General features: G+C 43.4%; 2 protein-coding genes across 5 annotated transcripts; one reads left to right on the top strand and one right to left on the bottom strand.

The window, feature by feature from the left end:
- Window positions 1-229: 229 nt before the first annotated feature.
- Window positions 230-21088, bottom strand: LOC135905532 (elongation factor 1-beta-like). 4 transcript variants are annotated; one of them, XM_065436489.2, is made up of 10 exons: window positions 20950-21088; window positions 20493-20608; window positions 20058-20147; window positions 8810-8897; window positions 7413-7525; window positions 4594-4671; window positions 4438-4501; window positions 3140-3265; window positions 651-766; window positions 230-316 (listed from the first exon to the last, which is right to left on the bottom strand). In XM_065436489.2, the coding sequence occupies exons 2-10, from the start codon at window positions 20595-20597 to the stop codon at window positions 278-280; spliced, it is 819 nt and encodes a 272-aa protein (XP_065292561.2). In that variant the 5' UTR covers window positions 20598-20608; window positions 20950-21088; the 3' UTR covers window positions 230-277. The 4 variants fall into 4 exon arrangements, with proteins under 4 accessions (XP_065292561.2, XP_065292562.2, XP_065292563.2 ...); XM_065436490.2 differs by lacking the exon at window positions 20950-21088 and adding an exon at window positions 20676-20904; XM_065436491.2 differs by lacking the exon at window positions 20058-20147.
- Window positions 21089-21193: 105 nt separating this feature from the next.
- On the top strand, window positions 21194-24390 carry LOC135905531 (O-glucosyltransferase rumi homolog). Its single transcript, XM_065436488.2, has 2 exons — window positions 21194-21998; window positions 22150-24390. Exons 1-2 carry the CDS (start codon window positions 21319-21321, stop codon window positions 22706-22708), a joined length of 1239 nt encoding a protein of 412 aa, XP_065292560.2. The 5' UTR covers window positions 21194-21318; the 3' UTR covers window positions 22709-24390.
- The last annotated feature ends 3271 nt before the right edge of the window (window positions 24391-27661 follow it).

Below are 27661 nucleotides of genomic sequence, written 5' to 3'. Positions count from 1 at the left end.
TAAAAAGAAAAGTGCCCACAAGGATGACTATCTTGCTATTGTACGCCACATAACTCAAAAACTATAAAGCTACACAAAAAGTAATTACTTATTTGAAATCTGCACAGAAAACTCCACAATTTGCTAAATTTTGAGCCCTATAGAACAAGTAATAAAGAAAAAGTTATTTCGAGGAGTGTCTCCCCTTCAAACATCATGTGTTCTTCAATAAGAACAAGACAGCGCGTGGTGTTGTGCAAAAAGGGACACAATTTATTAAGTCATTCCGGTGTCGGGCTTAGATCTTGTTGAATGCAGCAATGTCCACACTTTGTACCTGTAACAAACGAGGAAATGAGACTGCAAACAGCTGAAAAAGCCAATAATGAGTCAACACGGTTTGCACTGCAAGCTTGTTCCTTTTAAAAAAACTGCTGCATGATGCTGTCATTGAATGTTGCATTTTCGCCCTCCTGTATTTTCCACGTCACCTCGCAATCTGTACCCAACGAAGGCCGCATAGTCAGAAGAGCACTTATGAAAGCACCAACTTCTCATGCAATTCATTCTTTTTGGAGCGCTTCTGTAGCACACAGTAAAAACTCTTAATAATCTGATGTTTTAGCCATGAAATCTTGCTCTAATTTCAGGACAACAAGAGGAATGCTCACCAAGTCTTCGATGCCTTCAATCTTCTCCTGGAGCTCATCAATGCTGACCTTGTCATCCTCTACAACGCACACAATTTGTAGCTTCTTGATTCCATAAGCCAGGGGCACAAGTTTGGCTGCAATGAAACAACAGATGCAAGGGTATGAGCAAATAAAACAGAGGTGCTAAGGCAAAAGTAGAAGCAGGGTGTCTACCAATGACATTTCCAATTTCCCCGAGTGACAAAGAACTTTCTTTTATGTCAAAACAGGCTGACACCATGTTGCCCCAATGCTGTCACTCTTTAGTAAGCATGTTAAAAAAATAAAAGAAGGACTTAATCCAGTTTTAATAGTAAGGAGTAGTGCATTTTATGAAAAAGAAAAGGTCATCGAATAATATATCTCCCCCCCCAAAAAAACAATGGTGAAGCCCACTGCAAATCAAGTCGAACATTTTCAAATACAAATAAAAATAGATGCACACAAAAAGAAATATTTTCGAATATGAGCTATTTCTATCAACTGATAGCAAGCTCATTGGTATTAGGCCCGAACTTTGTCATAAGTGATATTCTCTCTCGGTAGCTGGAACGTCAACCTCAACTGTGCTGACATACTCTCAGCCCGTGCACAATGCCTCAGTGTTGCGTTTCACTGCTTTAAAGAGTTTATTTTGGTATGGATGAGGGACACTTGCATCTCAGTGTCAGTCAACGCCTTGTTTTTTAAGCTCAAGCTCCTTTAAAGAAGCAGCAGCATACTTCTTTTCCCATTCATTCCTCAACGCATGAGTCCTTTCTGTTCTTGTCCTCCTTTCGCTGCGCATTCACCCTGCAGACCATTTGAAGCATTCTGTTGGTCAGTTGGAGAGTCAACGTCCGATTTTTTGGACTCCCTCGGGGTCGTGAAAACATCAGAAAAAAAAAAAAAATGAATGCATGTCTTTTACTGCCCTTAAGGGCTCAAACTGCCACATGCACGTCCGAAGAAGCTCTGAAGACCTGCCAGTACACTTGTTAGGCATATCAGTGCTTGCACTGTGATAAAGACCGCAGGTGCACGCGTGCACAATTAAGGAATACATACTTGTTCGGGACGATTGCCCCGTCCCACGCTTGTTAAGCTTCACCGCAATGCTTCGCGTATGCTTCACCGCGTAACATCGCTGTATGGAGGCGAAACTAACTTTCGGGAACCTGCATTATGCAACGCGCTGTGCTTTCCGAGCTTCGAAGCCTATCGCGAAGACTACAAAGGCAGAGTCGGTGGTTGCTGATAGCAGTGAATTCTTTCAGCGAAAAACACGGAACCGAATGGCAAGAAGCTTAATAGCGAACTTTGAAGCAGCTAGACCTAGTGTTGCTGCAGTGGCAGCCAGCGGATGGCGAGATAATCAAAATGGCAGCAGTGGTCTTTGATTAATGCCATTTCGGACCTGCGGTCACAGCAAAAAGTCCGGAAAATCAGACGGCGAAGGGTTCTTGCATCCGAAATTTCTGGCGTTCTTATGCATTGACTCTATGGGGTATGTGGCGGTGCCGCGAAGCCGTCCAAATTATTGGGCATGTCCCAAAAATCATGTCTGGAAAATCTGTCGTTGACTGTACACTGGGAACCCCTCCAGCTGACAACACGGAGTCAAAGACGATTCGTTACGATTCCTCCCTGTTACTCGAGCCAGCATTAGCGCGACTTTCGTTCCCTTTCAATAAAATTACAGCTAATTTTCCCTGATAGGGGCACTAGTTCCCTGAGTTTTTCCTGAGAACTTCCAGACTATTAAAAAATCTGAGAATTCCCGGTTGGCAGACACCCCGAGATGTATGCACTAAGGGCTCATTCACACTAACGACTCGCAGAGGTGCGACTAAGCCTGTCAGAACTAGTCACAAATGGTTATTCTGGTTGAACAGTGACCGTATTGGGTCAGTCACTTGCTGCTTGAGTTCTCAGTCTAGCGAATGCTTCTGAACCCATCAGATGCGCAGGAAGAGAATGTTTGTATATGCTGACGTTTATTTGATGTGGTGATAGCGGTACGAGCAGACATGAAGGGCATGAATCATGAGATGCTTTGACGTGGTGGTGGGCAGGTCGGGCTTTCCAGTTTGAACATTGGTTGCCGTGAATCCTTTTTTAGTTGCTGAATGCATGACCTCTGCCAATCACCGGTGTGAATGAGCGCTAACAGTGGCACCATGCTGTACTGCAGCACCTTCAGTTTAGAATTGCTTTTTTTTCCTTCCTTACTTTTTCCTCGTCCTCTGTTCCTATTCTAATTAACAAATGATGTGTGCTGCCTGTCAATCAATGTTGGCTGAAGACAGTTAGCCAGAAACACTATATTTAAAATCGAAACTCTGCAAGAAAATTTATATAGTCTCCATAAAGGGTTAAAAACAATGACAACTAGGACTTCTCTGTGTCTGTACAGTAAACTACACTTGGAAACAGTGTAAACTCATGGCAGAACGCAGAAGAGACAAGACAAAGGGTCATGCACTCACAAGCTCCCCAGAGCAGTCCATCCATCTCAATGCGTCGGACATTCTCCTCCATGGCCTTCATATCCGTCTCATCATCCCAGGGCTTCACGTCTAGCACAATGTTAGACTTAGCAACCACCTGAGGCTCTGCGTGTACAAGACAACACCATCATCAATCTGTTTCTTTCAACGCCACATTACACTGTTAGTGTCAATGTATTACAGCACTCTAAAACTCGCACCAGCATGAACCATAGCACAGTCAACAGCAAATCTGCAAACTGAAATGATACTGCTGTCCTGCATTCTTTTGTCATGTATGTAAATGTATTTGAAAGTTGTGCACAGGTTTGACCCTTATAGTTTTTCAGGCACCCCTGCTGAGAACTATGGCTTTTCTCTTCTTCCTGCAGAAGATTTGCAAGGCAGTGTCCCATCAATCACACCCAAGACGTTCTGCAGCTTCATGAGAAACTAGAGAGGAATCATTCTTGAATACAGTCAACATAAGATTTTTTGGACCTTCTAAGGGTCACGAAAACGAAAAAAAAAAGGGCAGTCCCAAAAAATGAATGCATGCCTTTTACTGCCTCCAAGGGCTCAAATTGCCACAGGCATGTCTGAAATAGCTCGGAAGATTGCCCGTTGACTTAGGCACATCAGTGCTCATACTGTGACACTACAAGGCGGGCACACACGTGTATAAAGCATACATGTGTTGGCTTCTTATGATATGACTAATAAAAAAATTGGGCCCCTCGGTTAATCCTCTTCTTTCACGTATATAAGTAACACATGCTGTGTCCTAGGTCAATTGCACTTTCCTACTCTTGGTATGCTTCACTGCGTAATGCTGCTGTATTAAGGTGAAGCTGACTTTTGGAAACCAGCACTATGCACTGCATTGTGCTTTTTATTAAGCTTCGAAGTCATTGGCAAGTATTTCTAAGGTGGAGTCAGCGCCATTGCTGACAGCGGTGAATTCTTTCCATGAAAAACATGGCATAGAACAGCAAGAATCTTGGAAGTGAACGTCGAAGCAGGCAGGGCTAGCGTTGTTGCGGTGAGATAATCAAAATGGTGGTGGGGGTGGCTTCAAAAACGCCGCTTGAATCTGCGGTCATGGCAAAAAGTCCAGAAAACTAGACGGTGAAGGGATTTTGCGTTAGAAATTTCAGACGTTCTTCTACATTGACCATGGGGTATGTGACGGTGCCACGAAGGCATCCAAAAAATCTGTAGAGTGTATACCATTGGCTCAGCTAGCCTGCGGGGAAATGCCACACAGTTCCAGTCCTGGGGAAATAAAAGACACTCACTTTTGGACTTCTTTTCCTGGTAAGCCTTCACGCGTTCTTCTTTTGCCTTGTCTGCTTCCTCATCCTAAGACGGACACCACACAAGTAATTAGAAAGCATTAAGGAATGTACATGCAATATTGTTCTTCATGTCGATTGAAGAAACAGCCAACTTACATCTTCTGAACCAAAAAGATCGATGTCGTCATCATCTGCCACCTCCTTTTTGGCAGGGACATGGTTTGCAACCTTGGCCTGAAGAAAGAACACACAAAGTCTGATCACTATCTGAAGTCATCTATTGCTATCTTGCAACACTGCCTCAATGCTAACAGTACCGCCTCGACAAGTGAATGAAGAAGGAGTTTCTACTGTTACCTCTGCCAAATGTTCACAAAGGCGGAAGAGGTGAGGATGCGTGCATGTGCAATATATGCAGCGTATACCGTATTTACTCGCATAATGATTGCACTTTCTTGTAAAAAAAAAATTGACGCAAAGTCAGGGGTGCAATTATTACGCGGATTAAATTTCCCGTGAAAATAATATTTTTTTCATCCCACGTTTGCTGTGGATGACAACAGGTCAACAAGCAGGCGGCTGCCGCTGCAACAATGTGGGACACCAAAACAAATATGGCGGCCGGTGGAGCAAGCTGAACGAGCCGATCGCGATTTTTGTTCTCATGCGTACACTACGCGCATTGAAACAATTTCTTCCGTATCAGTAATGAATAATACCGTTAACATCGGCAAGTCTGCGACAATACCGTAGCCATGTCCTCTTTGAGGGGACAAAAACAGAGGTGGGCGTGCATAGCTGCCAGTGACATAGAAACACATGGCGGGCATGCTGCGGAAACTGCGACATTTGTCTTCACTACTATCCTAATACAGCACGTTTCCACTAAGGGTGAGCAAATATCTCAGCTGTGTTACAAGCGTCGCCGTATGAATAGGGTGCACTTCTAACGTATTAGTGCAAACGTGGCCACTATAGTTGTCCGTCGCGATTTGTTGCGTGCTCACGAGCGCAGACGAGAAGAATTGAAAGGCGCCTTTTTTGTTGTTGGCCAAAACCATTACAAAGCTTACAAGTAATAAAGCCAAAGCAAGTTTGGTTGTAGCTTTTTTTTTTTTCTCATGGGAGTGCGGAAAGTGATGAAGGGAATGAAATTGGGCATCTGCTTAAGAATGCTTGGTGTGTGCAGACAGCTTGGTACGTCTTCAAGAGTTGTTCGCGTAGTATTTGACAGCATTCGACCGATGGTAAGCGCGATCACCATTAGCTAGACTTGGCACACGACATATCGCTGCGACAAGTTCAGGGTGCGATCATTACACGGAAAAGGAAAAAGAATTGAATTTTGACGACAAAATTCAGGGGTGCGATCATTACGCGAGTGCGATTATTATGCGAGTAAATACGGTAGGCACAGACTTGGGAGTTAGATTAAGCTTGCATTGCATATGCTTAAGGATGTAAGAGCGAAGGTATCCATAAGCTCTGTGTTATAAAATTAGACTAGCTACTATGCTGCTAGATATAACTTTACTCGTACAAACAGTGAGCTATTTGTAGAGGTTTGGTAGATTATAAAATGACATAGCGGTGAACGACCAGCAGCATCTAGCTGAAGCTAGTTGACCATTTAAATGCAAGCTACAGTAATATCTAATCAATTTGGCTCTTTTTAATTCAAAACATTGATAACTTGCACTTAGTAGCTGGTATTGTAGCAAGCAGTGACTTTTGGGTAAGTATTCAGGGCCACACATTAATTAACTCAGGCAAGCCTCACAGTGCAGAAATCGCGGAGCGCCACAAATGTGTGGGGCAAAGAAGGTGCTGGTGTTTATACAAATTCTAGCACAAAAAAAATGCATAAAAGCAGAAGATAGTTTTGCAATGTTATAATGCACTGTACAGTTGATGACCGATAATTTAGACTCCACGGGGAACGTACATAAGTCAGAACTATCGAAGGTCCGAAAAAAACTAATGCATCCAAAAAAGATCATTTCATTTATGTTTTAAGGCCCCTGTGCAAGGAATACGTGGACGATTCATTGCTGCAGGCACTTCTGCTTAGGTGCAACCAAGTACGCCTGTATTTCTGTCAGTTTACTGCCGTCGCTGTACGCCAATGCAAGGACTGCAAAGGCTAAAGTCTGCATGTGAAGGCTCAGGAGCACATGGCACATCATCTGAGTTAGTCACTGTTTGATGGTGGGAGAACTTGCTCAATTATTTTGTCATTGTTCAGTTCGGCACACAACACCGCGCTGTCAACGCCTGCAAAGTCTTCAAACCAAGGCAAGGCCTAAGGGATTACTGTCGAATGTGTAATCTCCGAGGCCCCACTTGATGCCTCAGGTCTCCAAGGCCATACCTGATGCCTTGTTGAAGTTGCCAGAGGAGATAATGTCAGCACAGTCGGCATAGGCTACAGCCACAAACAGAGTAGAGATAAATGTAGAGCTGACGGCTGTCCCAAATATCGTTTATCTTTACACATTAAACTTATGGAGCCATCGGCGGTGCCGCGAAGCTGTCCGAATTATCGGTTGTTGATTGTATGCACAAAGCAGCACAATTAATTACACACGTGGAATTCTGTACAATGAAATGCTTCACATCACACTTCTTTGTCATCTAACAGCTAGAACAAGTTGTTTAAGTGCAATGCAACAGCAGAGTACATACTGATACATAATCACACATCGGAAAGAGACAGGATGTTTTCCAAGTGCTCTTGTGCTCAGAACATGGCAAGATCAGTTTAAATCTATCAAAACTATCAAGTAACAGGGCTTAAATTATTGCCAGTATGCCACATTAATGCCATGATCATGCTACTTCGTATGAATACATGGTTACAGGCAGCACAGTACTGATGGAAACAAGTGTTTCTGTCAGTCGCGCACTGCGTATAGGCTTGGCCATACTGTTCTCACAGCTGGCTGGTTTGTAGACACTAGAAGCTATCCACTCACCTGAGGTGCCACTACCTTGGCTGTTGGTACACTGCCTGTAGCCGGACAACGCTGCTCAAGTTCAGCGATGCGTGTCTCCATCTTGCGCAATGCAGCTAGGAGTTCTTGCAGTGCTACACACAGAGGAAAAGTCACGAACCTTGAGTGTTTTGCAACACTTGCAGGCTAGTCTTTAAAGTACATGTTTTGTCCCAAATTCAAAGCTTCCTATTGTGCAAGGAAGGCACAGGGAAGCAAGATTTGCAGCTTGCCATACTAAGTCTGCACAGCGCACTTTAGCTTTGAGCGACAGCAACTAAGGAGAGAAAATATGTCCGTAACCTGGCTGCCGTGAAGGTGCTCTAATGCACAGTTAGCATATAGGTATTATTTATGTATGCATTATGCTACTTAGCAATGCCTCAGCTCCAATGGAAATGGCAATATCCAAATATTTAGTACATTACTTAGCTTCAGACATATATACTCTGCAGTAATTGCAGCAACCGAAGGTGGTAATTTTCATCTGCAGAGATGAAGTAGCACATACAAAACACGTTTTCAGCACTTCGGTGTGTGTAGTTTGCACTTCACACTTGAAGAACAAGTGAAACTAGTACAGTTTTATCCGATAAGAAGAAAACAGTGCTGGTAGTAACAGGGCCACTTTAAAAGGGCAGCTCCCACGGGCACCACTTGTGTTCGTCTCGAGCTGATATTTTCTATTAGGAAGTGCAATGCAAGAGAGGGTGCCTCTTCTTTTCTATTTTCAATTATTAAACCGGAATATCTTTTGTTATTACGCACAAAATTACGCAATCTTTTTAATGTTCAACATGCCACTGCACTTTATAAAATGTTTACACCCTTTGGAGCTTATCTCATCCTCAAACACCAATCGTCATCTGTCTTTGTGTTTCCTCTTTCGAAAGCTCTCTGCGCTCGCTACCTTTCTGTCGAGAATGTTGTGTCAAGCTGATAACGCGCAAGCCATTCGCAACTAGGAAGTACCGGGCTTGCAGCGTTAAAGAAAGGAAATGCGGGCAAGACAGATGACGATTATTGTTTGGGGACAAAATACAACCCAAAGGTGTAAACTTTTTTTAAAGTGTATACAAGGAACACAATAAGAGAAAACTGAAACTAGAAATAATGTTGTATGGACCATTTGATAACATTAATTTATAGCATTGTTAAAGAAAAGGTTTGGAAGAGAAGGCTGCACCTGATATCTTGGCACCCCCTCCGTCCAGTTACCTAGCGGGTATTCCCTAACCAAAATATGTGAATGTATGTTACTCTTTACCACCTAACATGTTTTAAATCCGCACATGGCTCATTAAACATTACCCAAGGCAAACTGGTTCAATTAGCACTGATTTATGCAACAAGAAAGCACAACGGGGCAGACCACTCACCGTTTTTCATTTCGTTGTGCTCCTGCAGAATCTTCCTCTGGAAGGCATCATCATGAGAGGAACTGCCAGACTTGACAAGTGCATCACCCTGTGTGACATTGAGGAGCACGACACACCACATGACTCCTCCTTTCCCACAACAGACCAGCTCTAACACCAAGAATGAACCAACAAAACAGCACAACCGCCGAAGAACCATAGGTACACACTTGGAAAGCAACACACTTGGAAAGGAAAAAAATTATACTAAGACAACCAAGAATATTGCACTTTCCTATTTAAATGCATAAGCATTTATATGCCTACCAAACGAGAAATTTGTCTGTCACTAAGACAATGAATGGCTCATACCCACGTAAGGCAGAGGCTACAAACGTTCAGATAAGTGAAGTGAACAGTGCATACATTCATTGAAACCACCAATACAAAACACAGAACAGACTTCAATAAAGAACAAGTTCAAAACAAGCATTCGAACCAACAATAAAGCACTGCATACCCCCCTCAGCAAATGTAGTGGTGGTTTTGCAACAGCTTCACTAAATTAACCTTAATTATAATTAACTATCTTAATTGTGTCTAACTAACTTCACCTTAATCAACACCAGTGGTTGTGGGTTTGAGTACCGTAATGAACTCTACCTTTACTAACCATACCTTACGTTCACTATCGAAGATAAGCAAAGGACCAATGAGAGTTAAGGGTTTATACTGGTCAGATCAAGTCCCATAACATTGATAATGACATGGGCTGCGTGTAGATGAGCAAACTGCACAATGCTTATGCATACTTAGACAACTACGAGAGAACTAGGGTGGTTGCTTGGGCTAATTGGTAATTCATGATTAAAGAATAACGTACAGCGCGAAGGAAAGCTTTGAAAATTTAGATAATGAATTACGAACTAGCCCAAGCAACCAGCTTAGTTCACTTCATTTCTAGTACAATGGGCCCTTTCCCTTCGTCTTTCCGCTGTTCCTAAGCAAGTCCTAGTATTTTTGGTCAGCGCTGTGTATGTCGTCTATCGCTGTCCTTGTCCTTCGCGCTGTATGTTATTTTTTTATTACGAGGGGAGTTTTCTGCATGATGTTTTCTTTTTTCATTTCATTTATTCCACCTGAAAGGCCTTACATAAGGGGGCATACAGCAGTACATGTAGATGAGCAAGGTACACACTATACACATATATTCTGGGGTGCATATGCGCACATTTACTCCTGTGTACTCGCGTAGTCGTGCTTGTACATTGCAGATGCGTCAAGTTAGCGTAGACATGGGAGAGGTGCACTACACCAATCCTGGTTCTCCCTCGCTCTCGCGATGCGCACCTTACCCTCTCACCCCCCCCCCCCTTGATTCGTGGGAAAGGTATCCAAAGCACGACGACATTCCTCTTGCAAAGTTAATAAAAGTATAAAGGAGTGTCACTGCGAGAGACTCACTTTGGCACTCCGACCTCAAACCTAACCAACGGCCTAACAGATATATGTTGCAACCCACAAGTGACCTCACTGCCTATCAATGAGGCCAGCCTATTTATTACCTATTGGCACAATTATATTGCCACGGGTATGTGCCAGTGGGGACGAGGTTGAAGTAGCGCGGGTATTTAGGTTAAGCGTGGAGACGAAGACTGTTGGTTCTTATTTGACTGATAAGGTATTTTGTTGGTGCTGTTTCGCGTCCTTGTCGATACCACTTGGTTACACTGGTGGAGGTGCTGGGTATTGAGTGGCATGATAGTTGTTCCATTTGTGGCAAACTCGATATAAGTGTCCAGCTTCGCCACAATGGTAGCACACTGGTCAACGGTGTGCCACAAATCGGTTTTCTGACGCTGACAGTTTGGCGGCAACTCTCCATGGAGCCAAGGAGTGGCGTGCACATGTCGAGTGATGAGCGAGTGAAAACTTTACTGAGCTAGAAATGGCATTGTTTGTGCTGGCGTGATCGGCGGGGTTAGTAGAGTTGACTGGGGTGACGATATTAACTCTGTTTGTAGCCTAGGCGATGTTCTAGTTGTGGGTGTCAACGCCGTCGAAGATGCCTTGATTGGATGGCGAACAGCTTTTGCATAAGTAAGGCGTTGTGGCATGTTACCACAGTCTGGTGATGAAAAAGCTTGCTGAACTTCTCCCCAGACCACATCAGCTACAAAAGATAATGCAGGTGCCGGTTCCGTAGGCGCAATAACAAATCCGAGCTGCAGAAGTTCTTGCACAACCTCTTGGATAACTTCACACAGAGGCCTGTCGTTACTTGCAGCCAGTACGGAAGTGTTTGCTGCCGAGTTACCCATGTCATGCTGGCGGTATCGGTGCTGTAGGGCCTGTTCAATGGCTGTAGCCTGTTTTGTGAACACTGATGCTGTTGTCGGTGGATTTCACACAAAGCCAGCAAACAGCTGCTCTTTCACTCCCCGCAAGAGATACTACAACTTTCTTTCCTCTGGCATGTCTTCTGAGAACATAGCAACTGAGTGCAGATTTTAAGGAGACGCTGTGCATTTTCCCTCCTGTCTATGCTTGACAATGTATCCAGCAGCTGTGTGCAGAAATCGTCCCACGTGGCAAAACTCCTCTCCCTGTTGACATACCACATACAAGCATTGTCCTTCAGATAGAAATAGACACTCGAGAGTTTGTCTCTCGAGTTTGTCTGAACTGGTCTAGCCAATCTTCGACACCTTCAAAGGCATCATCGTGAAATGTCTCCAGAACCACAGGATTCTGCAGTGTTACTTGTGATGGAGCTGCGGTGGCCATTATAGTTGTAGGAGGGAAACAATTTCTCGAGGTTTCTTGCAGAGGACTGGACTCAGGCACTAGGCCTACCAGGTGACGACTGAACTGGCGGATCGGTGTTTCAATGCGCAAAGGTGATTCCGGACTTGATCGTCGGCTTTGCGAAGGAGTGCCAAGCATGAAGCCTACCCAGCACCTCCACCAGTGTAACAATGTGACAGTCAACTTTCCCTCTGCAAGTGTTACTTACTGCACGCAGCAACAACAACAACAAAAAAATTACTGCACGCAGCAACAAAAATTGTTAGAGCCAAACACCACCGATTGCTTTATTTGCCTGAACCCAATGTAGCTGCAATTAAACGTGCTACTGGTTGGGGAGTAACATGGAATGACTGACTATATCTGGAGCTTGCCTTGCGGCCTAGCCTCATGCAGAGCGTATCTTCACAATAGGTATATTTTATATATATATACATCAAATACTAGAATGCATCAAAATATAGTTTGGTATCAGCTTAATTTTACTACAGTTTATTTTCGCATATTTCTTAATTTTGTACAAAAATATCACTGTTTTACTTGAAAACTATTTTACACGCATAAAATTTGTTGGCCCTTCTTTCGGGAAACCACATTACGGCTTATCTCTATGTAAAACTATTTTGGTTAATAGTGGTGTTGAAACTTGCTACAAGATAGTCACATTAACCCCTTATGACAAGTTAACTCGTCGTGACTACTGGCAATTATTGCACATATGTATGTGTTCAGTTTCTTGTCATTCTGACGGGAAAATAATACATAATGACTTTTGTCAATTTTACAGTGGAGCTCTTAGAACTCCGCTAGGTTTCCCTTGACATCCACAGCTTCACCAAGCTGGGGGAGAGAGCTGAGATAGAATGAAAGCAGAGTATAAAAATAGCACGACACAGCGAGGGTGGTTGGAGCCTAGCCGGGGAAAAGGAGCGGTGCGGCGGGGACAGAGGTGGTATGACGTCATTGCTCTCTGACAAAAACCCGTGCGCTTGCTTCGGTGGTCCTCTTTCTCGCAGCAGAAAAATGAAATTATGCATGGCTCTGCTATCGCAAGCCCCAGAGACCAGCAGAGCTGGGGGAAGCCCAGCAAAACTTAGACTAAGTGTGCGGTTTGGCACTACTTTACTGGCCTTAGCCCAGCTCCACTGGTCTCTGGTGTTTGCGATAACAGACCCACACATAATTTTTCTTTTGCACTTCTAAACTTTCTACTGTATTAGTCATGGCAGTTAAACGGGGTTATAAAAGCACTAAACTTTACAATAATAAAGAACTTTTCGCAACTACACTCGAACCTCGTTATAGCGAAGCTGAAGGGAAAGCCAAAATTACTTCGTTATACCGACTCTTGCCCTTTGCTGCAGCACTATATGCCCAATGCAATGGTATGCGTAACTCTAAACATGAAAATAAGTCTACGGCTCCGAAGCCTGATAAACTGCTATGCGGTCGCATATGCGATGAAAACTGAATAAAACAACAACAGACTCTCTGGCATGTGCAACAGGTGGCTTTTTAGCACCTGACGCAACAGCCGTTACAATAATGCCCTTATCTTCGAATGTGATAGTCTCACTTCCGATTTCTATTTTGCTTGCTCATATTGTCATGAAACTGGCAAAACAGCGATGCTGTTTTGCCAGTTTTGACTGCTAACATGTCATGAAGCGAACGAAGACTGTCGTGTCCGAGCACAATGTGGCACACAACACAGTTCAACTACGTATGCAGCTAGTGCAGTATTCTTGGGCGACCTCTGCGACTTTTGGAGGTAGCTTCACTTTCGCAAGACTTTGCAAACCTGTCAAATTACAGCTGACAGAACTTAGAACAGAACCAGAAACGTCAATGTCCTTGAAAAATGAAACTATCTGATCCACCGCTTTTTCGTGGCACCGGCTTGGTTTGGACAGAATTGTGCCGGTTTCATGCAACCTTGGAGGTCATGCCTAGCTGCGTCAGTGCAGCGCTGTGCACCGCAGTGACAGAGAGAGGTGCAGGCATTAGTTTTAAGCATCCCACGCACAAGCATCCTTACAGATATGTGGTGTGGTGCAACTTGGCGTAAGCTCCGAGACTGTGATCTTGGAAGGTGCACTTAGTTATGCCAGCTACATCAGGGTGTCTACCATGTTGACATTTCCAAATTCCCTGAGTTTTCCAGGTTTTCCCTGAGTGCTTTTGCGAAATTCCCTGAGTGATGCAGAACTATGTTTTATGTCAAGTCGCGCTGAAATCATATCGCCCTATGCTGTCACTCTCTAGTGAGCATATGAAAAAAATTTCAAAGAAAACCGACCTAATCCAATTTGAATACTAAGGAGTAGTGTTTATGTTATTCAAAAAAAAAAAGATTATAAGGGAGGAGTTATTAAAATGCACAGCAAATAAAATGTCTTCGAAAATATTTTCAAATCTAGTTGGACATTCTCTAGTACAAATAAAAAGGAGATGCATACAGAACCAAATATTTTCGAATATGAGCTATTTCTATCAACTGATAGCATGCTCAGTGTCATGCAACTGTCCTGACATACTCTCAGCTCGCGCAAGACGCCTCAGTGTTGGGTTTCACTGCTTTAAAGAGTTTATTTTGGTTTGGATGAGGGACACCTGCATCTCAGCATCAGCCAACAATTTGTTTTTTGAGCGCAGGCTCCTTCAAAGAAGCGGTCGCATACTTCTTTTTTTTTCATTTATTTACCCTTCACGCAAAATCACGCAAAACTTAATTCCCCGTTCATTCCCCAGTGCGTCGATCCTTTCTGTTCTCGTCCTCCTTTCGCCGCGCGTTCGCCCCACGGACCATTTGAAGAATACTCTTGGTCAATTTACAGTCAACGTCCAATTTTTCGGACCCCCTAGGGGCCGCGAAAACTTCCGAAAAATCCGGCAGTCCGAAAAAATAAATTCATGTCTTTGACTGCCCTTAAGGGCTAAAATCGACACATGTACGTCTGAAAAAGCTCACAATGCCTGTCAGTGCACTTATTAGGCATATCGGTGCTCCTACTGTGACAGGTGAGGGCGGGTGCACACGTGTAAAATTAAGGAATACATACAGTGTGCCGCGACAATTGCCCCTTCCTACGCTTGTTACGCTTCACCGCGTTACACAACTGTAATGAGGCGAAGCAGACTTTCGGGAAAGAGCATTATGCAATGCGCCGTGCTTTCCGAGCTTCGAAGACAAAATTATTGCTGTCAGCGGAGAAATGAAGAAACACGGCACCGAACGACAAGAAGCTTAACAGTGAACGTCGAAGCAGCTAGGCCTAGCGTTGCCGCAGTGGTGGTTACGGCTGCCAGTGCATCTGCGTGCGAGAGCACCGGTTCAAGGCGGCGAGGTAATCAAAATAGCAGCGGTGGTGGTTTTCATTATTGCCGTCTCGGACCTGCGATCACGCAAAACGTTTAGAAAATCGGACGGCGAAGAGTTCTTGCGTCTGAAATTTCAGACGTTATGATGCATTGACTCTTTGGGGTACGTGGTGGTGCCGCGAAGCCGTCCGAGTTATTGGGAATCCGGAAAGTCGGTCGTTGACTGTACACTGGCAACTCCTCCAGCCGACGACGATTCGTTACGAGTCCTGTCTGTTTCTCGAGCCAGCATTACCGCGACTTTTGACCCTCTAAAAAAATTACAGCTAATTTTACCTGATAGAAGCACAAATTCCCTGAGTTTTCCCTGAGTTTTTCCAGACTACTCAAAATCCCTGAGAATTCCCGGTTTTCCCGGTTTTCCCGGTTGGTAGACACCCTGTACATGCCGCAGCGAGAAAGGTGCAATAAAATAGGCAAGAAGTGCTGCCTGTGCATAGCAGCTATGCACGTGTCAGCGAGAACGACCAGTGTTGCTCGATGGTGAACTCAATCAGCAATTTTGAATTGCTGCACCAAACGACTGCAGAACCCGGCGGAAAGCGATATGCTCAGTGTGCAATGGTTGGTATTTTTGGTTTCGTAGATGAATCTAGTTTGTTGTATCCATTGACAGAGCAATTTTACTTCGTTAAAACAAGGTCTTAAATACATGGATCTCTATGAGGATTTCAAGAGGATTTGTATTTAATTTGTTATATCCATTATTTCATTACATCCTGTCTTGTTATAATAAGGTTCAAGTGTATATTTCTGTTAATTTTGCGGTAAGAGGTTGGTTAGTAGAAGAAAAAAATGAAGGCCAATCTTTTCGAAGTACGCATGAAACCCTGTGCCAGTAAATCAGTGCGACGTCACGAACTTCAAAAATATATTTTCGTATTTGGGCTTTGTGAGCCAGAAAATCGTCCCGAACCTTGCCGAATTCGGTCTTTGGATTTTACAGAATACAATGTAGCCCATCTTCACTCACAAATAATTAACTATGCCTGAGCAGACATGGTTAACATCCGTGATGTCATGGTGAGCTGGTGGTGCCAGAACTTAAAAGGTGGTCTCACTAAAAGTCTTGTTTTTCCTGTCTTTTCAAGCTTCCTCTCACAGTACGAGCAGCTTTTTTTGGTACTGTACAAGGGTAATCTAATAATACGGTTTAATTTTACTGTGTCCCTTGGAGCCCAAAGCATGCAGCTACGTAGAGAATGAAGATATGTTAAAACTAAAGAGTGTGCTTAACTGTTGCATAGGCGCAAAAAAGGAAAAAAATAAGAAAGTGATTAGTGAGAACTTGTAAGCTTACATAAGGACATGGCTGTAAATAATCTATAACTTTTATAGTAAGCGTTCATACACCTGATGGTCTACTTTAAATGCTTGCAAGTTCTAAGTAGAATTAGTACTGAATACATGTAGTGAAACTTCCAAGGCGTCCAATACCAGTTCCTTAACTGCCCACATGTTTTCATGTTCATATGCTGCTCTTGCGATACTAAGCAGTTCAAGTTAAAACCCCAATTTGAAATGTGCAATTTGCGATGTTCGCAAGTGGCAAGGGTTGTGTTGTGCAGCCTTGGTCATGTGCTGTGTGGCAAACATGAACTTCAATGGACTTAAAGATGTTTCCAGATAGAGGCCATAGATTATATAAAACAGTTTGCAGCACAAACAGATACTTAGCACCAAACTAAAGCAACTTTCACAAAAGAAAGTATTCCAATCACTTCATTTGAACACAATTTCTTTTCCTAACACAACACAGATCTCAATTCCATTTGGTGAGTTCAATCTTACAAATTCAGAAAACTACCTTTTGAATGCCACATAAAAACAAAAACTATTAGCATTTTCATCATCCTGCACTTTTCTAAGGAATACAAATGGAGTGTACATGCATGGCCCAATGTCATCCAACAAAACACAAGCCATATCACATTGCAATTTGACTTGGGCGAACATTTTACAGACCCAGAAAACTGAACTGTCACATTCATACTCCACCAATGGTTACCAGTGATACTTAATGGTATAGTAGGAGCTCTTCAGTCTTACTTCCAACTAGGCACAAATTAATTAACACTCACAGTTGTGCAGCAACTTCTTTATACATTCACTACTAGATCAGACACACATCAACACTTGACAAGGTGCCTTGAAAACACCAGTGAAAGCTCAATTTTCTTCATAGCATTTGCATGCCTGAAGAAAACACAACACAAATGTCACGAACAGGTGCGCATCAAATGTGGAAACAAGGCAATAACAAATAAATGTGGTTCTGTGCTACACAATATAGCTTTCAACACTGCAGATGCCTTGACACAGAATTATTGCAAGAAACTGTGCACATAAGAAGAAAGAAAGAACTGTGTGCAATGATAAATAGCGAGAGAAGTGGGACAGAATTAAGAAGCGCTCATTACTTTTAGAAATTTTAATGATGTCCCTTTGTCCTCACTACTGATATACAAAACAAGAAATCCAGTTTCGAAATCTTAAACCAACTGTGTACAGCTCAGGTGCTATAGTAACCATATGGGTACCTATCAGGATAAGCCTGTACACTGTAGACTTGAATATGAACATCATAAACACTAAGCAGTTATTAACTGAGCGGTTTCACTGTCGCTGATTTTGTTGAACTCTACAGGCAGCCACTTCTATAATTCTCCCGCACAATAGCTAAATCACAGTTCCCAGCACACGCAACTGCCAGCGAGAATTTGGCTTGGTAGACTTATACAGTGGTGATTTGGTATCACGTCCGATGTCACCAACTTGTAGGAACAGAAGGCCCAAAAAGAATTGCCATTTATTTATCAGGTGAATGTGTTGATGTCGCAGATACCATCATCTAGCCCATTTGCCTGATGGCGCTAGTCCAGTCTCTGCTTCCACCACCGGGCTCTATGAGTGCTGTCCACTACGATTTCTTGCTTAAGAGGCGCCATATCATGCTCAAGAAATTCAGGGATCAAACCGAGATCTGTTTTGCATTGGTTCCACATTGATGCCTTAAACAGACACAGCTTTCAGACAAATATTTTGACCTGTGGAGGGACCATGACACTGCCACTCACAGCACAAACAGGCTTAAAAAAAAAGCAAAATGAAAGAAATATGGAAAGAGAAAGAAAAGAGGGGAGAATGAAAAAAAAAAAATTAGCAGCATCTCTGAGGTTTGCTACAATATTTACATGTTACAAGAAAGCATTCTTGTTTCTTTGCTGGAAACACTGCTAACTTAGGAGCATTGCTCAGAAGCATAGCACAGTCTTTACAAAGAAATTTGCAGTTGCCTAGCAGTGACACCAGACTTTACTTGTTGACATGCGTTGACATCACCATAGCGAATAACAGCATGCACAACACATGGACAATAATTATGGACTAATGAGAACGTGGTTGACGCTGTTCTGTGTTTGATATTTCCTTCAATATTTTAATGTTTAGCAGTGTGTGTATATATTCATGTCTGTCCAATTTACATGAGTTGTAGGTTACCTGCTTTTCCTAGTTGCTTCAGTGCTGTTATTTTGAGTCTGCTCTTTATGGTCATGAACTGTGCCAACCCATCAAAACTGTTACTGTTACTTGCAACACCGCGACAAAAGTTACTTATTTGATTATTTGTCAGCCTCCAGTGCCTGGCAAAAATGCAGGCAACGCATATATAAGGCTTGCACCTGATGAGCATGAGTGCATTTCATATGCTGTGCATGGATATTTGCAGTATTAAGGAAACCTATCTGACAAATATTTGTATTCTTGAACAGCTGCTTGAACAGTTATATTTGTGAGAAGCAGAAACGATCGTTTAACTACCTGGCTATCACTTCCGCTATGCCAAGCTGTTCGAGCAAAACTGAGTATGATGAGTGGTATTTGCAGACCAGAAACTTGTCAGTGTCAAACCATGTCATGTAATTGGGTTTAGGTGCAGTGAAAAAAGCTTTTCTATGATATGGCCATCACAAACAGCTAAACAGTTGCCTTTGTGCAAACCAGGGTTGCTCACATGTTGGCCCTGACAATCAAAATGATGCTGTTTGAAATGCATTGAGAAGTGTTCCTAATCACTTTTGAAGCAGAAACCAAGACATGGTATTTCCCACTTGAAAAACTCCACAACCATAAATGCCATGACATGACAAGGAAGCAAAAGGAAAAAAAGAGCAAAATTACCCTAGGCCAAACTTTTGCGATACGCGTTGCTAAATTGTGTAAAATGTCTCCTAAACTGATAGTTTAGGATATAGCCCTCAGTCACATAAGCAAGAGAGCCAAGGAAAACAAGGTCACATATGCAAGAGAGCCAAAGAAAAAAGCCCTTGACATCAGTAGGCTAAGCACAATGAACAGGCAAGTCCTGAGTCACTGCATGGCAACTAGTCCTCCTCCTCTGCTGAGGAAGCAGCAACCTCGAATTTTGTGACTCTCTATATCAAAATAAAATTTGCAGAAGTGGAGCCTCGAGTGGCAGCAAAAGCAAAGTAAATGCAGCATGCAATGACCAGACATGCAGTAGGATAAACATCACAGAAATGAAAGCAACCTATGTTTCTTTCTAGTTCCACAAGCGTATTATAATTTGGAAAATTACTTGATTGACTGACACCTTCATTTACAGGCAAGACTTATACAGGGCACAGACATACAGCTCACGCTTAGTCAATCCCTGTAATTCAAGCTTTCAATTGTACCAGTGAAAGCTCACAAATAATTTAAAAGAATTTTTGAGAAGTTTGGGTGGCATAACATGCTCAGTAAGACATATGCGGCTAAAGTTAGGGGACAAGGACATGAGAGCAAAACGAGAGGTCTAACTAGTTCGCCACCAAGGCATTTTTTTTTTTTTTTGCGAAGCACTATGTTTACAGTGACTGATAAGTGTTAACAAAAAAGAAGGGCAAAAGGCGTGCGCGAAAAGATATAAAGAATACGAATGGGGAGGTGGGACTCATGCCTCAGGCTTGTGAAAAACAGACTAACAGGCCTCCACACGTCAACCTCCACACGTCAATACTTCGCCGTCCAGGCGAAGCGCATGAGTGGGGTAGGAGGCAATAAGGGTGCTACTCACTGACTGGAGAGAGTTTTTAATTTGTTGCCGAGCCTGGGCTATCTTATCGACTAGAGAGGAACTTTGGGAGCTTTGGGAAGACGCCTTAGCCTGGAGGAAGAGAGACAAGAACAAGACACGTCTCAAACGGATGAAGCGATAAGTGCCGGCTCAGCGGTATCCGCACTCTTTGAAGGTGGCGAACACACGACTGCTCTCTTTTAGGATTACATTCAAGTCTGCGTTTACGGTGGCAACATTCGAAGACACAGTGAAGCCAGCGATTATGCAGACGCCTCGAGCCACAGCAAACAACGTGATTAAACAGCGAAGTCTCGGTAGGCAGCAAAAGTGACCGCATGCCCCGCCTCTTTTAGCGTGATGATTAATCGCTAGTGCACTGCCAGAAAGAAAACGGCCAATGCTCGGGTCTCGACAAGCGGCCAGAGGCGTCACCTTGGCAAACTGATCCCTGTTCAAGTAGCACAGGTACTGCTTCTCGGCATCGTCATACTTTGCCTTGTCGAGCCAGACTGAATCGAGGGTGAGTGGATGTGCCATGTCGTTGAACTCTGAAAGACCGAAGAAACACACAGCGGTTTTGTCAACTTGGGCAACGAAGATCATCGCGAACAACACCTGCAGCGCAACCAGGACTTCCTACACGTGGCTGGCAAAGCGAAAAAATAGCCAACAAATGCTAAAACGAGCGCCGGCGGTATCGAGTGACGACATCTTTGTTCAGGATGGTCAAGACAGTATCTGTATTCTGCACATCATACGCCCACAGAACGAAAACAAACACTGAAACTACTTTTGCCGGTAAAGCGACGACTGTCCCACACTGCATCATGAAACCTCGGGCTGTTTCAACTGTTAATGTAGCCACTGAAAGCGAAAATACAACACATACCGGATGCCGACGCACGCAAGGGGAGCAACGTGCTGCGAAAGAGGAGCGGGCACGATTTGTTCACGCCGAAGACGCTTGAAGGAGCCACTGGCGCTACTTATATCACAGAAACAACTTCAAAGCCACACAAACTCTCTTCAGAGAATTGCTAAAAAGTGTTTCAAACGTGTAAAAAATGTGCAAGTTACGCTGACAAATTAATATGCTAAGAAAGAACATACAGCGTACGACCGGTACAGCGTCCTCAAGTTCGAAACTGTGGCAGTGGCTATCATCTAAGTGAACAGACGACAAAAACTAAGCGAGCCGTTTTCGGGCGGGTTTTTGTGTTCTGAGCACTTTGCTTGTCTGCAGTACATCGCCAGCCAAATGATGAAGCCATCATTCGTCGTTTATTGCGTTTGCATTGTAGTTTTGTCGCATATAAACGTGTATATAACATGTGACTGTCCCGGGCGGAGCGCTGGCACTGATGAGACGTGTCCGATTTCTGACAGTGATCACGAAAAACGTAAGTACTACAACGAGCGCTGGTCAGGTTACTTGCAGGCCATAAACAAAAGCCTGGAGGGATACGATCCCTGCCCAGATGATGACAATGAGGAAAAGTGTTCGTGCCATAGATCGGTGATCGATGACGACCTTAGCCCGTGGTCTAAGTCGGGCATTTCCGCTGAGCTCGTCGAGCGGTCCAAGCCCAGGGGCGTCCTTTACCAAGTCGTCAACCACAAACTCTACAGAAGCAAAGAGTGCATGTTCCCCTTCCGCTGCCTCGGCGTGGAGCACTTCATCCTGAAGATCGTGAACGAGCTGCCTGACGTCGAGTTCGTTCTCAACACACGCGACTGGCCGCAGGCGCATAAGCGTATCGAACCGTTGCCGGTCTTCTCATTCAGCAAGACGCGCGACTACTCGGACATAATGTATCCAGCATGGACCTTTTGGGCCGGTGGTCCGGCCATCAGCCTTTATCCAACGGGCATCGGCCGCTGGGACCTGCAGCGAGACATCATCACCAAGGCGGCGAAAGGAGCCTGGACTTGGGACAAGTAATACTCCACTAATTGATAGTCCAGTTTTGCCTCCCATGCTTGTTTGCGCCAAGACATTAGGATGGCGCCAAATTATTGTTTTGTGCTTCTTGTGTCGTATCTATGTTTTGTCAATTCGTTGTACGATTTGTCTGTCTTTCATCTGCAGGAAACAGTCTTTAGGATTTTTCCGGGGGTCGCGAACAAGCTCGGAGCGTGACCCTTTGATCCTACTGTCCCGGAGCAAGCCCGACCTTGTCGACGCGCAGTACACCAAAAATCAGGCCTGGAAGTCGGACCAGGACACTTTGGGACAGCCGGCTGCCGAGGAAGTGCGCTTTGAAGATCACTGCAAGTATAAGTACCTCTTCAATTTCCGTGGCGTCGCTGCTAGTTTCCGGCTCAAGCATCTCTTCCTGTGCAAGTCGCTTGTACTTCATGTTGGTGACGAGTGGCTCGAGTTCTTTTACCCACAGCTAAAGCCCTGGGTCCACTATATCCCTGTCACAGTGGATCTCCACGAGGTCGAAGAGCTGCTAGAGTTTGCGAAAGAAAACGACGAAGCGGTGCGTGAAATAGCTGAGCGAGGCTATGATTTTATTTGGAAACACCTTAGAATGGAAGATGTGCAATGCTACTGGCGAAGCCTGCTCAAGAAATATGCCAGCCTTTTGCGGTACAAGGTTGTAAGAGACACGTCTCTTATTAGAATCGCAGAAAAGAACTAAACTGCGTCATAGTGCCTTAACTAAAATTTGAAGGCTGACAAGCTTTATGGCTGTCAAGGTGCGTAGTTCTGCACTGAAAGAGGTTCTTGCCAAATTGGCACAGAGATAACCCTTATGCCAACGGACCACTCCTGCTTTAATGGAGGCAACTCCTTTCAAAGTCATGGCTCATTATAAAAAAATGCTGGAGATATCAACCACTGTGTGGGAGCTCTCCCAAAAGTCAATTACCAAGATCTGAGCAAGGTCACTGCACGCCTGTCACCAGGATCAAACAGAAGGTGCTCCACCTCGCACCATCTCACCCTTGAAGAAACATCTGGGCTGGCTCCAAAAGATCGGGTTTTAATAAACATGGCTAATGTTAGATCCGCCTGGAACCAGGCGGATCTTTGCCAAATGTTTAGGCTTAGGCGGCTGCTCTTGTATGAGGTCACGGTGCCAAAATCTTGTCATGCCTTCATAGTGTTGGTACCTATACCTCCATAGGCATGTGCTATTGCGCTCAGTGTGAGTTGCAACACAGTGCTCATTGTCCAACGGGCCTCAAGACTTAATGATGGCACCACCATACAAAAGATTGGTGATGTTAACACTGCTACAATGACTGATATTCAGTTCACAAATTTTTTGTACGTTGGTGCCACCGTGCAGCCATGGAGACTTTGTACCACAGGCACCAGGTTGCAACTCACAGTGAGCATGATAATACATGGTATCTACAATTGCTGAGAAGATTTGACAAGTCTGAAGAGCAGTACATCATTTGCACTATGGACCCCAGTGATGCTGTGAAAGCTTTGGTGTCTGTGCAGTAGGCTAATTTATCAACTGCTTCATTATAATATTGTGAGGCACCTTTCACCAACCACAGAAGAGGAACTGCCCCCAGGAGCATATCTTCAATTACTCTCTCTGCAACCTTCAGATGCCATACTTGGTTCATTATGTGCACAATTGATGGCCATCACATACTGATTTCACTGTATCATTAAGCAAGCACCAACTTGCCAGACTCTTTACAAGCTAGGCACATGAATACAGTGGCAGGTGCCTATCTTCTTTGGGCACTCTGTTCAGCACCCCTGTAGGGACATTGAAGGGAGTACTCCGAACAAGTTTCCTTTCCTCACTGTTTCATGCCCTCAGTATGCAGAGCTGCTGTTGCTTTTCATCTTCATTGGTGACATACAATGTGAATGGTAGAGGAACTTCTGTTAGCTGTGTGTCTGCTTGCGGCCATCTACTGCCTCTGTTATTTTGTGTGCCATTTGTTTTTCTGCATTTTTTTGTTTTTTAGCATTGTGGATATAATGACAGCCTGAAAAAAGCTGTACGTAATATGCAGACCATCATAAAAGACTTTTGACCAGTGAAGCCACTCTAATGGCCAGTTCAAATGTCAAAGCTATACACATGTTTGTGCCTGCAAAGATAGTTTGTGGCATAATTTGTGCCTGCAAAACAACATAAAAGAAAATGATGTTGACATTGTGCGAAAACTGCTTTCATTTGTTGTGTGCATTTGGTACCATTTTTGGGACAAATATCTGTATATTCTTTACTCATGAATTAATGTAGAAGCATTTCATCATGGCATTGCTACTTGTGATCTGCTTCATTACTTGCTTAAGGTCCTAAAATTTGTTGTTTCTTGCTTATGCCCTACTTTTCCTTGTACACTTTGACCAGTTCAGGAGTGCCAGAGAAGTGACACAGTGAAATGTAACACCATTCTGACTCCTTTTTTATGTCTTTTTGCCCATTGTTTTATTTTGTCTCAAGGACATTTCCATTACTACTGACCCCCTGACCTGTACGTAAACAGATGTTGCATAGATACTTATTCAGTTCGCTGCCACTTCATCTTCAATGTTAAAACGTTCTGAAAAGTATTGTTGAGCCATGAAATATTAATGTATTGTGAAGAAGTAGCACTGGAAAAATAGCAGTGTTCTTTTTCATAAACATTTTCACTGTGTGTCATTAATGCATGTTGTAAAAAATAAAAAAGACCTGGTGGTCTGCTGTATTTAGTTATGTGTGCCGTCTAATGAGAACTTACGACATGAAAAGAAACTTAAATTACCAGCAAACCTTTCATGACGGGACGCAACACTGCTGTGTTGGCTGTGGGTAGGAGTAGCATTAACCAACTCCTACAGCTATCATATTGGAATGGTGGACTCGCCAATGTGCGCCAAGTGCAAGTGTGAAGAGACCATCAGTCATCTTCTGTGACACTGTTCTCGCTTTGACAACCAACGTCAGACTCTCCAGTGTGCCTTGAATAGACTGGATGACAGGCATTTTTCAGAAGCAAAGATCTTGCGAGCCTGGCCTCACAGTTCATTAGTCCAGAAAGCAGTTCGAGCGCATCTTCACTACCTGAAGGCAACAGACTTGAGTGTCCGACTATAGACATCCTACACCTAACTTAGTGTATGTGAAAGTGCAGTATAGACTCATGTTTTCTCTCTCTCTCTTTCACTCCCCATTCCCCTCCCTATGTGTAGGGTAGCAAACTGGACTCAGTCTGGTTACCCTCCCTGTCTTTCCTTCTTCCTTTCTCTCTCTCTCTAAGACATGAAAAAGCCCTGCTATAACCGCGAATGTTCAGAGGTGGTGATATTTCACTGGTGTGAGTGTAAGGGGAAGGCAGGTTACATGGGCAAACATCTGGTGAAAAAAAATATATATTGCCTATCCCACCATGATGCTGATGTATTGGCCATTCTTAATTGGTAGCATTGTCATAAAGATGTGCATGTAAATATTTCAAGAAGTGGCCTGTGTGTTAATAACACATAAGAAAAGAAATTGTGCACGTTGTACTGCTGACATTGATATATATAATTTACAATGAAAATATTAGTTGATTGATTTATTTATTTAGTATGGCCAGGAATTAAAATTCTGTCCTTGAGTTAAACAGCAGAGGTTCAGTCAGCCATAAAAGAGCGTAAATATGAAATGTGTGCAGTTATACCAGTTCTGAATTCTTGAGACAGTTGCCTGAGACATCACAGATTATGGCAACAACTTCTGTGTGTTCTCTTTTTTTTCTACACACGAAGGCATTTAATTTTTTTGAAAGATTTCGAATTCTGTGACATTGCATGATGACTTCAATGGTGCTATGGATTGGGCACCAGAGAAATAAACAAAAAGTTCTGCCTGCAGTTGTGACTTTCTCCAGTATGAGATAGTCATTTTGTCCCAACAAACAACTGAGAACATTTCAAAGGACTATTCCACTAACGTGACTTTATACAGTGCTATTTGTATGTAATGTCTTTTTAACCTGTATAGCTGTGTTACAGTAAAATTAGTGCTGACTAATTCTGTGAATCAGGGTATACTAGCCATGTTGTAGAATTGTGAGCTGGAAAAGTTGGTACATGTTTACAATGTGAGTTAGAGACAAAAGTTTTGTTATGGCTTGTCATTTTAAGCTCTATAGCTTAAATGAGGATATGAATATTATTCAGCTTGAAATTGACACTAAATTTCCCTGCTTTATTAGCTGTATTGTGTTTGTGAGCTCAACTTATTTAGATATGTGACGCCAGTTTTTTCATGGGCACCCTGTTATTTGTTGACCATGCTTTGTCTTATGCTCAGGGTGATGTGAATAGTGAATTTATCCACTAGTAATGAACAAAACAGTTTTGTTGTACATGAATTTCTGTAGATGTCACACACTTATGTTCTGTCATCTTATCAAATTGTGATTTATAAATTCTATTTTTACAAGACATCTGTTTACAATGTCCAGTTGATCACAAGTGCTTTGGACTTTTTTTTCTTTTGGAAACTAGTGCTGAAAGTTTTTCGTGCTGACAGCAATATTGTAAACACAGCATTGCGAGCAGAAGCAGCTTTTAGAAGTGCACAAATTTAATATTATGGCACGATCTGCCATTGCTTACCCTTATGAAAGAGTGTCATAGTTCCACCTTTGAATGGGCCTATAAAAAGTAGTGACCGACTCACTGAAACGGGGTAGTGCTCACATTCCTGTATCATGCTACTGCTCTAGAACAAGACCACAAACTGTAGGTCCTGGTCCGCCAAGTTCCAACAAGTAATAAAACAGGTGTGAATCTGCTGTCATTTTGAATTTTTTACCATTTTATAGAAGACAAAGTAGCCAGTGTTGGCATCTTTCATTAAACGTTTGACATCTTCAAGTGTTCCTTGCCCGCCGCGGTGGCTTAGCGGCTATGGCGATGTGCTGCCAAGCACTAGATCGTGGGATCGAGTCCTGGCCGCGTCGGTGGCATTTCGATGGGAACGAAATGCAAAAACGTCTGTTTGCCGTGCATTGGGTACACGTTAAAGAACCCCAGGTGGTCAAAATTAACCTGCGCCCCCCCCCCCCCCCCCCCCGGCTACGGCGTGCCTCATAATCAGATTGTGGTTCGGTTTTGGCACGTAAAAACACAGAATTTAATTTCAGTGCTGTTCCTTTGAGAGTTGATTTCTGGAATAATCTAAAAGGCTCGCTGGAGCAACTATGAGCTGAACAGTTTCTAAAACAGTTGCTTATAGCCATGTAACCAGTTTATTAGTTCAATTTGTTAGTTATACTTGCTCATATTTCATTAACTATGCACTCACTGTATTTGTATCTATATAGTGAGAGGGGAGGGAGAGGGGATGTACTTCTTACTGCTTAGTATATAAACGAATAATTCCACACAAACATGCACGCAAACACAGTGATGATGATGATAAGCCGACAACCCAATGCAGCATATGTGTGGTAGGCCTAGAGTAGGACGTTTCAACATAGCGAGACGTGCTTCACCTAGGGGCCACATGCACGTGTGCTAGCTAGGCATGAGCGTTTGTGCGGTGAGGCTGGGCATCATTGTAGTAGATCGTAACACTGGACCTAAAGTCTCTGCATCACCTGAATATCTGCGCAATTCCCCTTCTTCACTGAAG

This window comes from Dermacentor albipictus, chromosome 3 (genome assembly GCF_038994185.2).
Source record: "Dermacentor albipictus isolate Rhodes 1998 colony chromosome 3, USDA_Dalb.pri_finalv2, whole genome shotgun sequence".
Taxonomy (NCBI): Eukaryota; Metazoa; Arthropoda; class Arachnida; order Ixodida; family Ixodidae; genus Dermacentor; species Dermacentor albipictus.
This window is presented reverse-complemented; position numbering and strand designations above follow the sequence as displayed.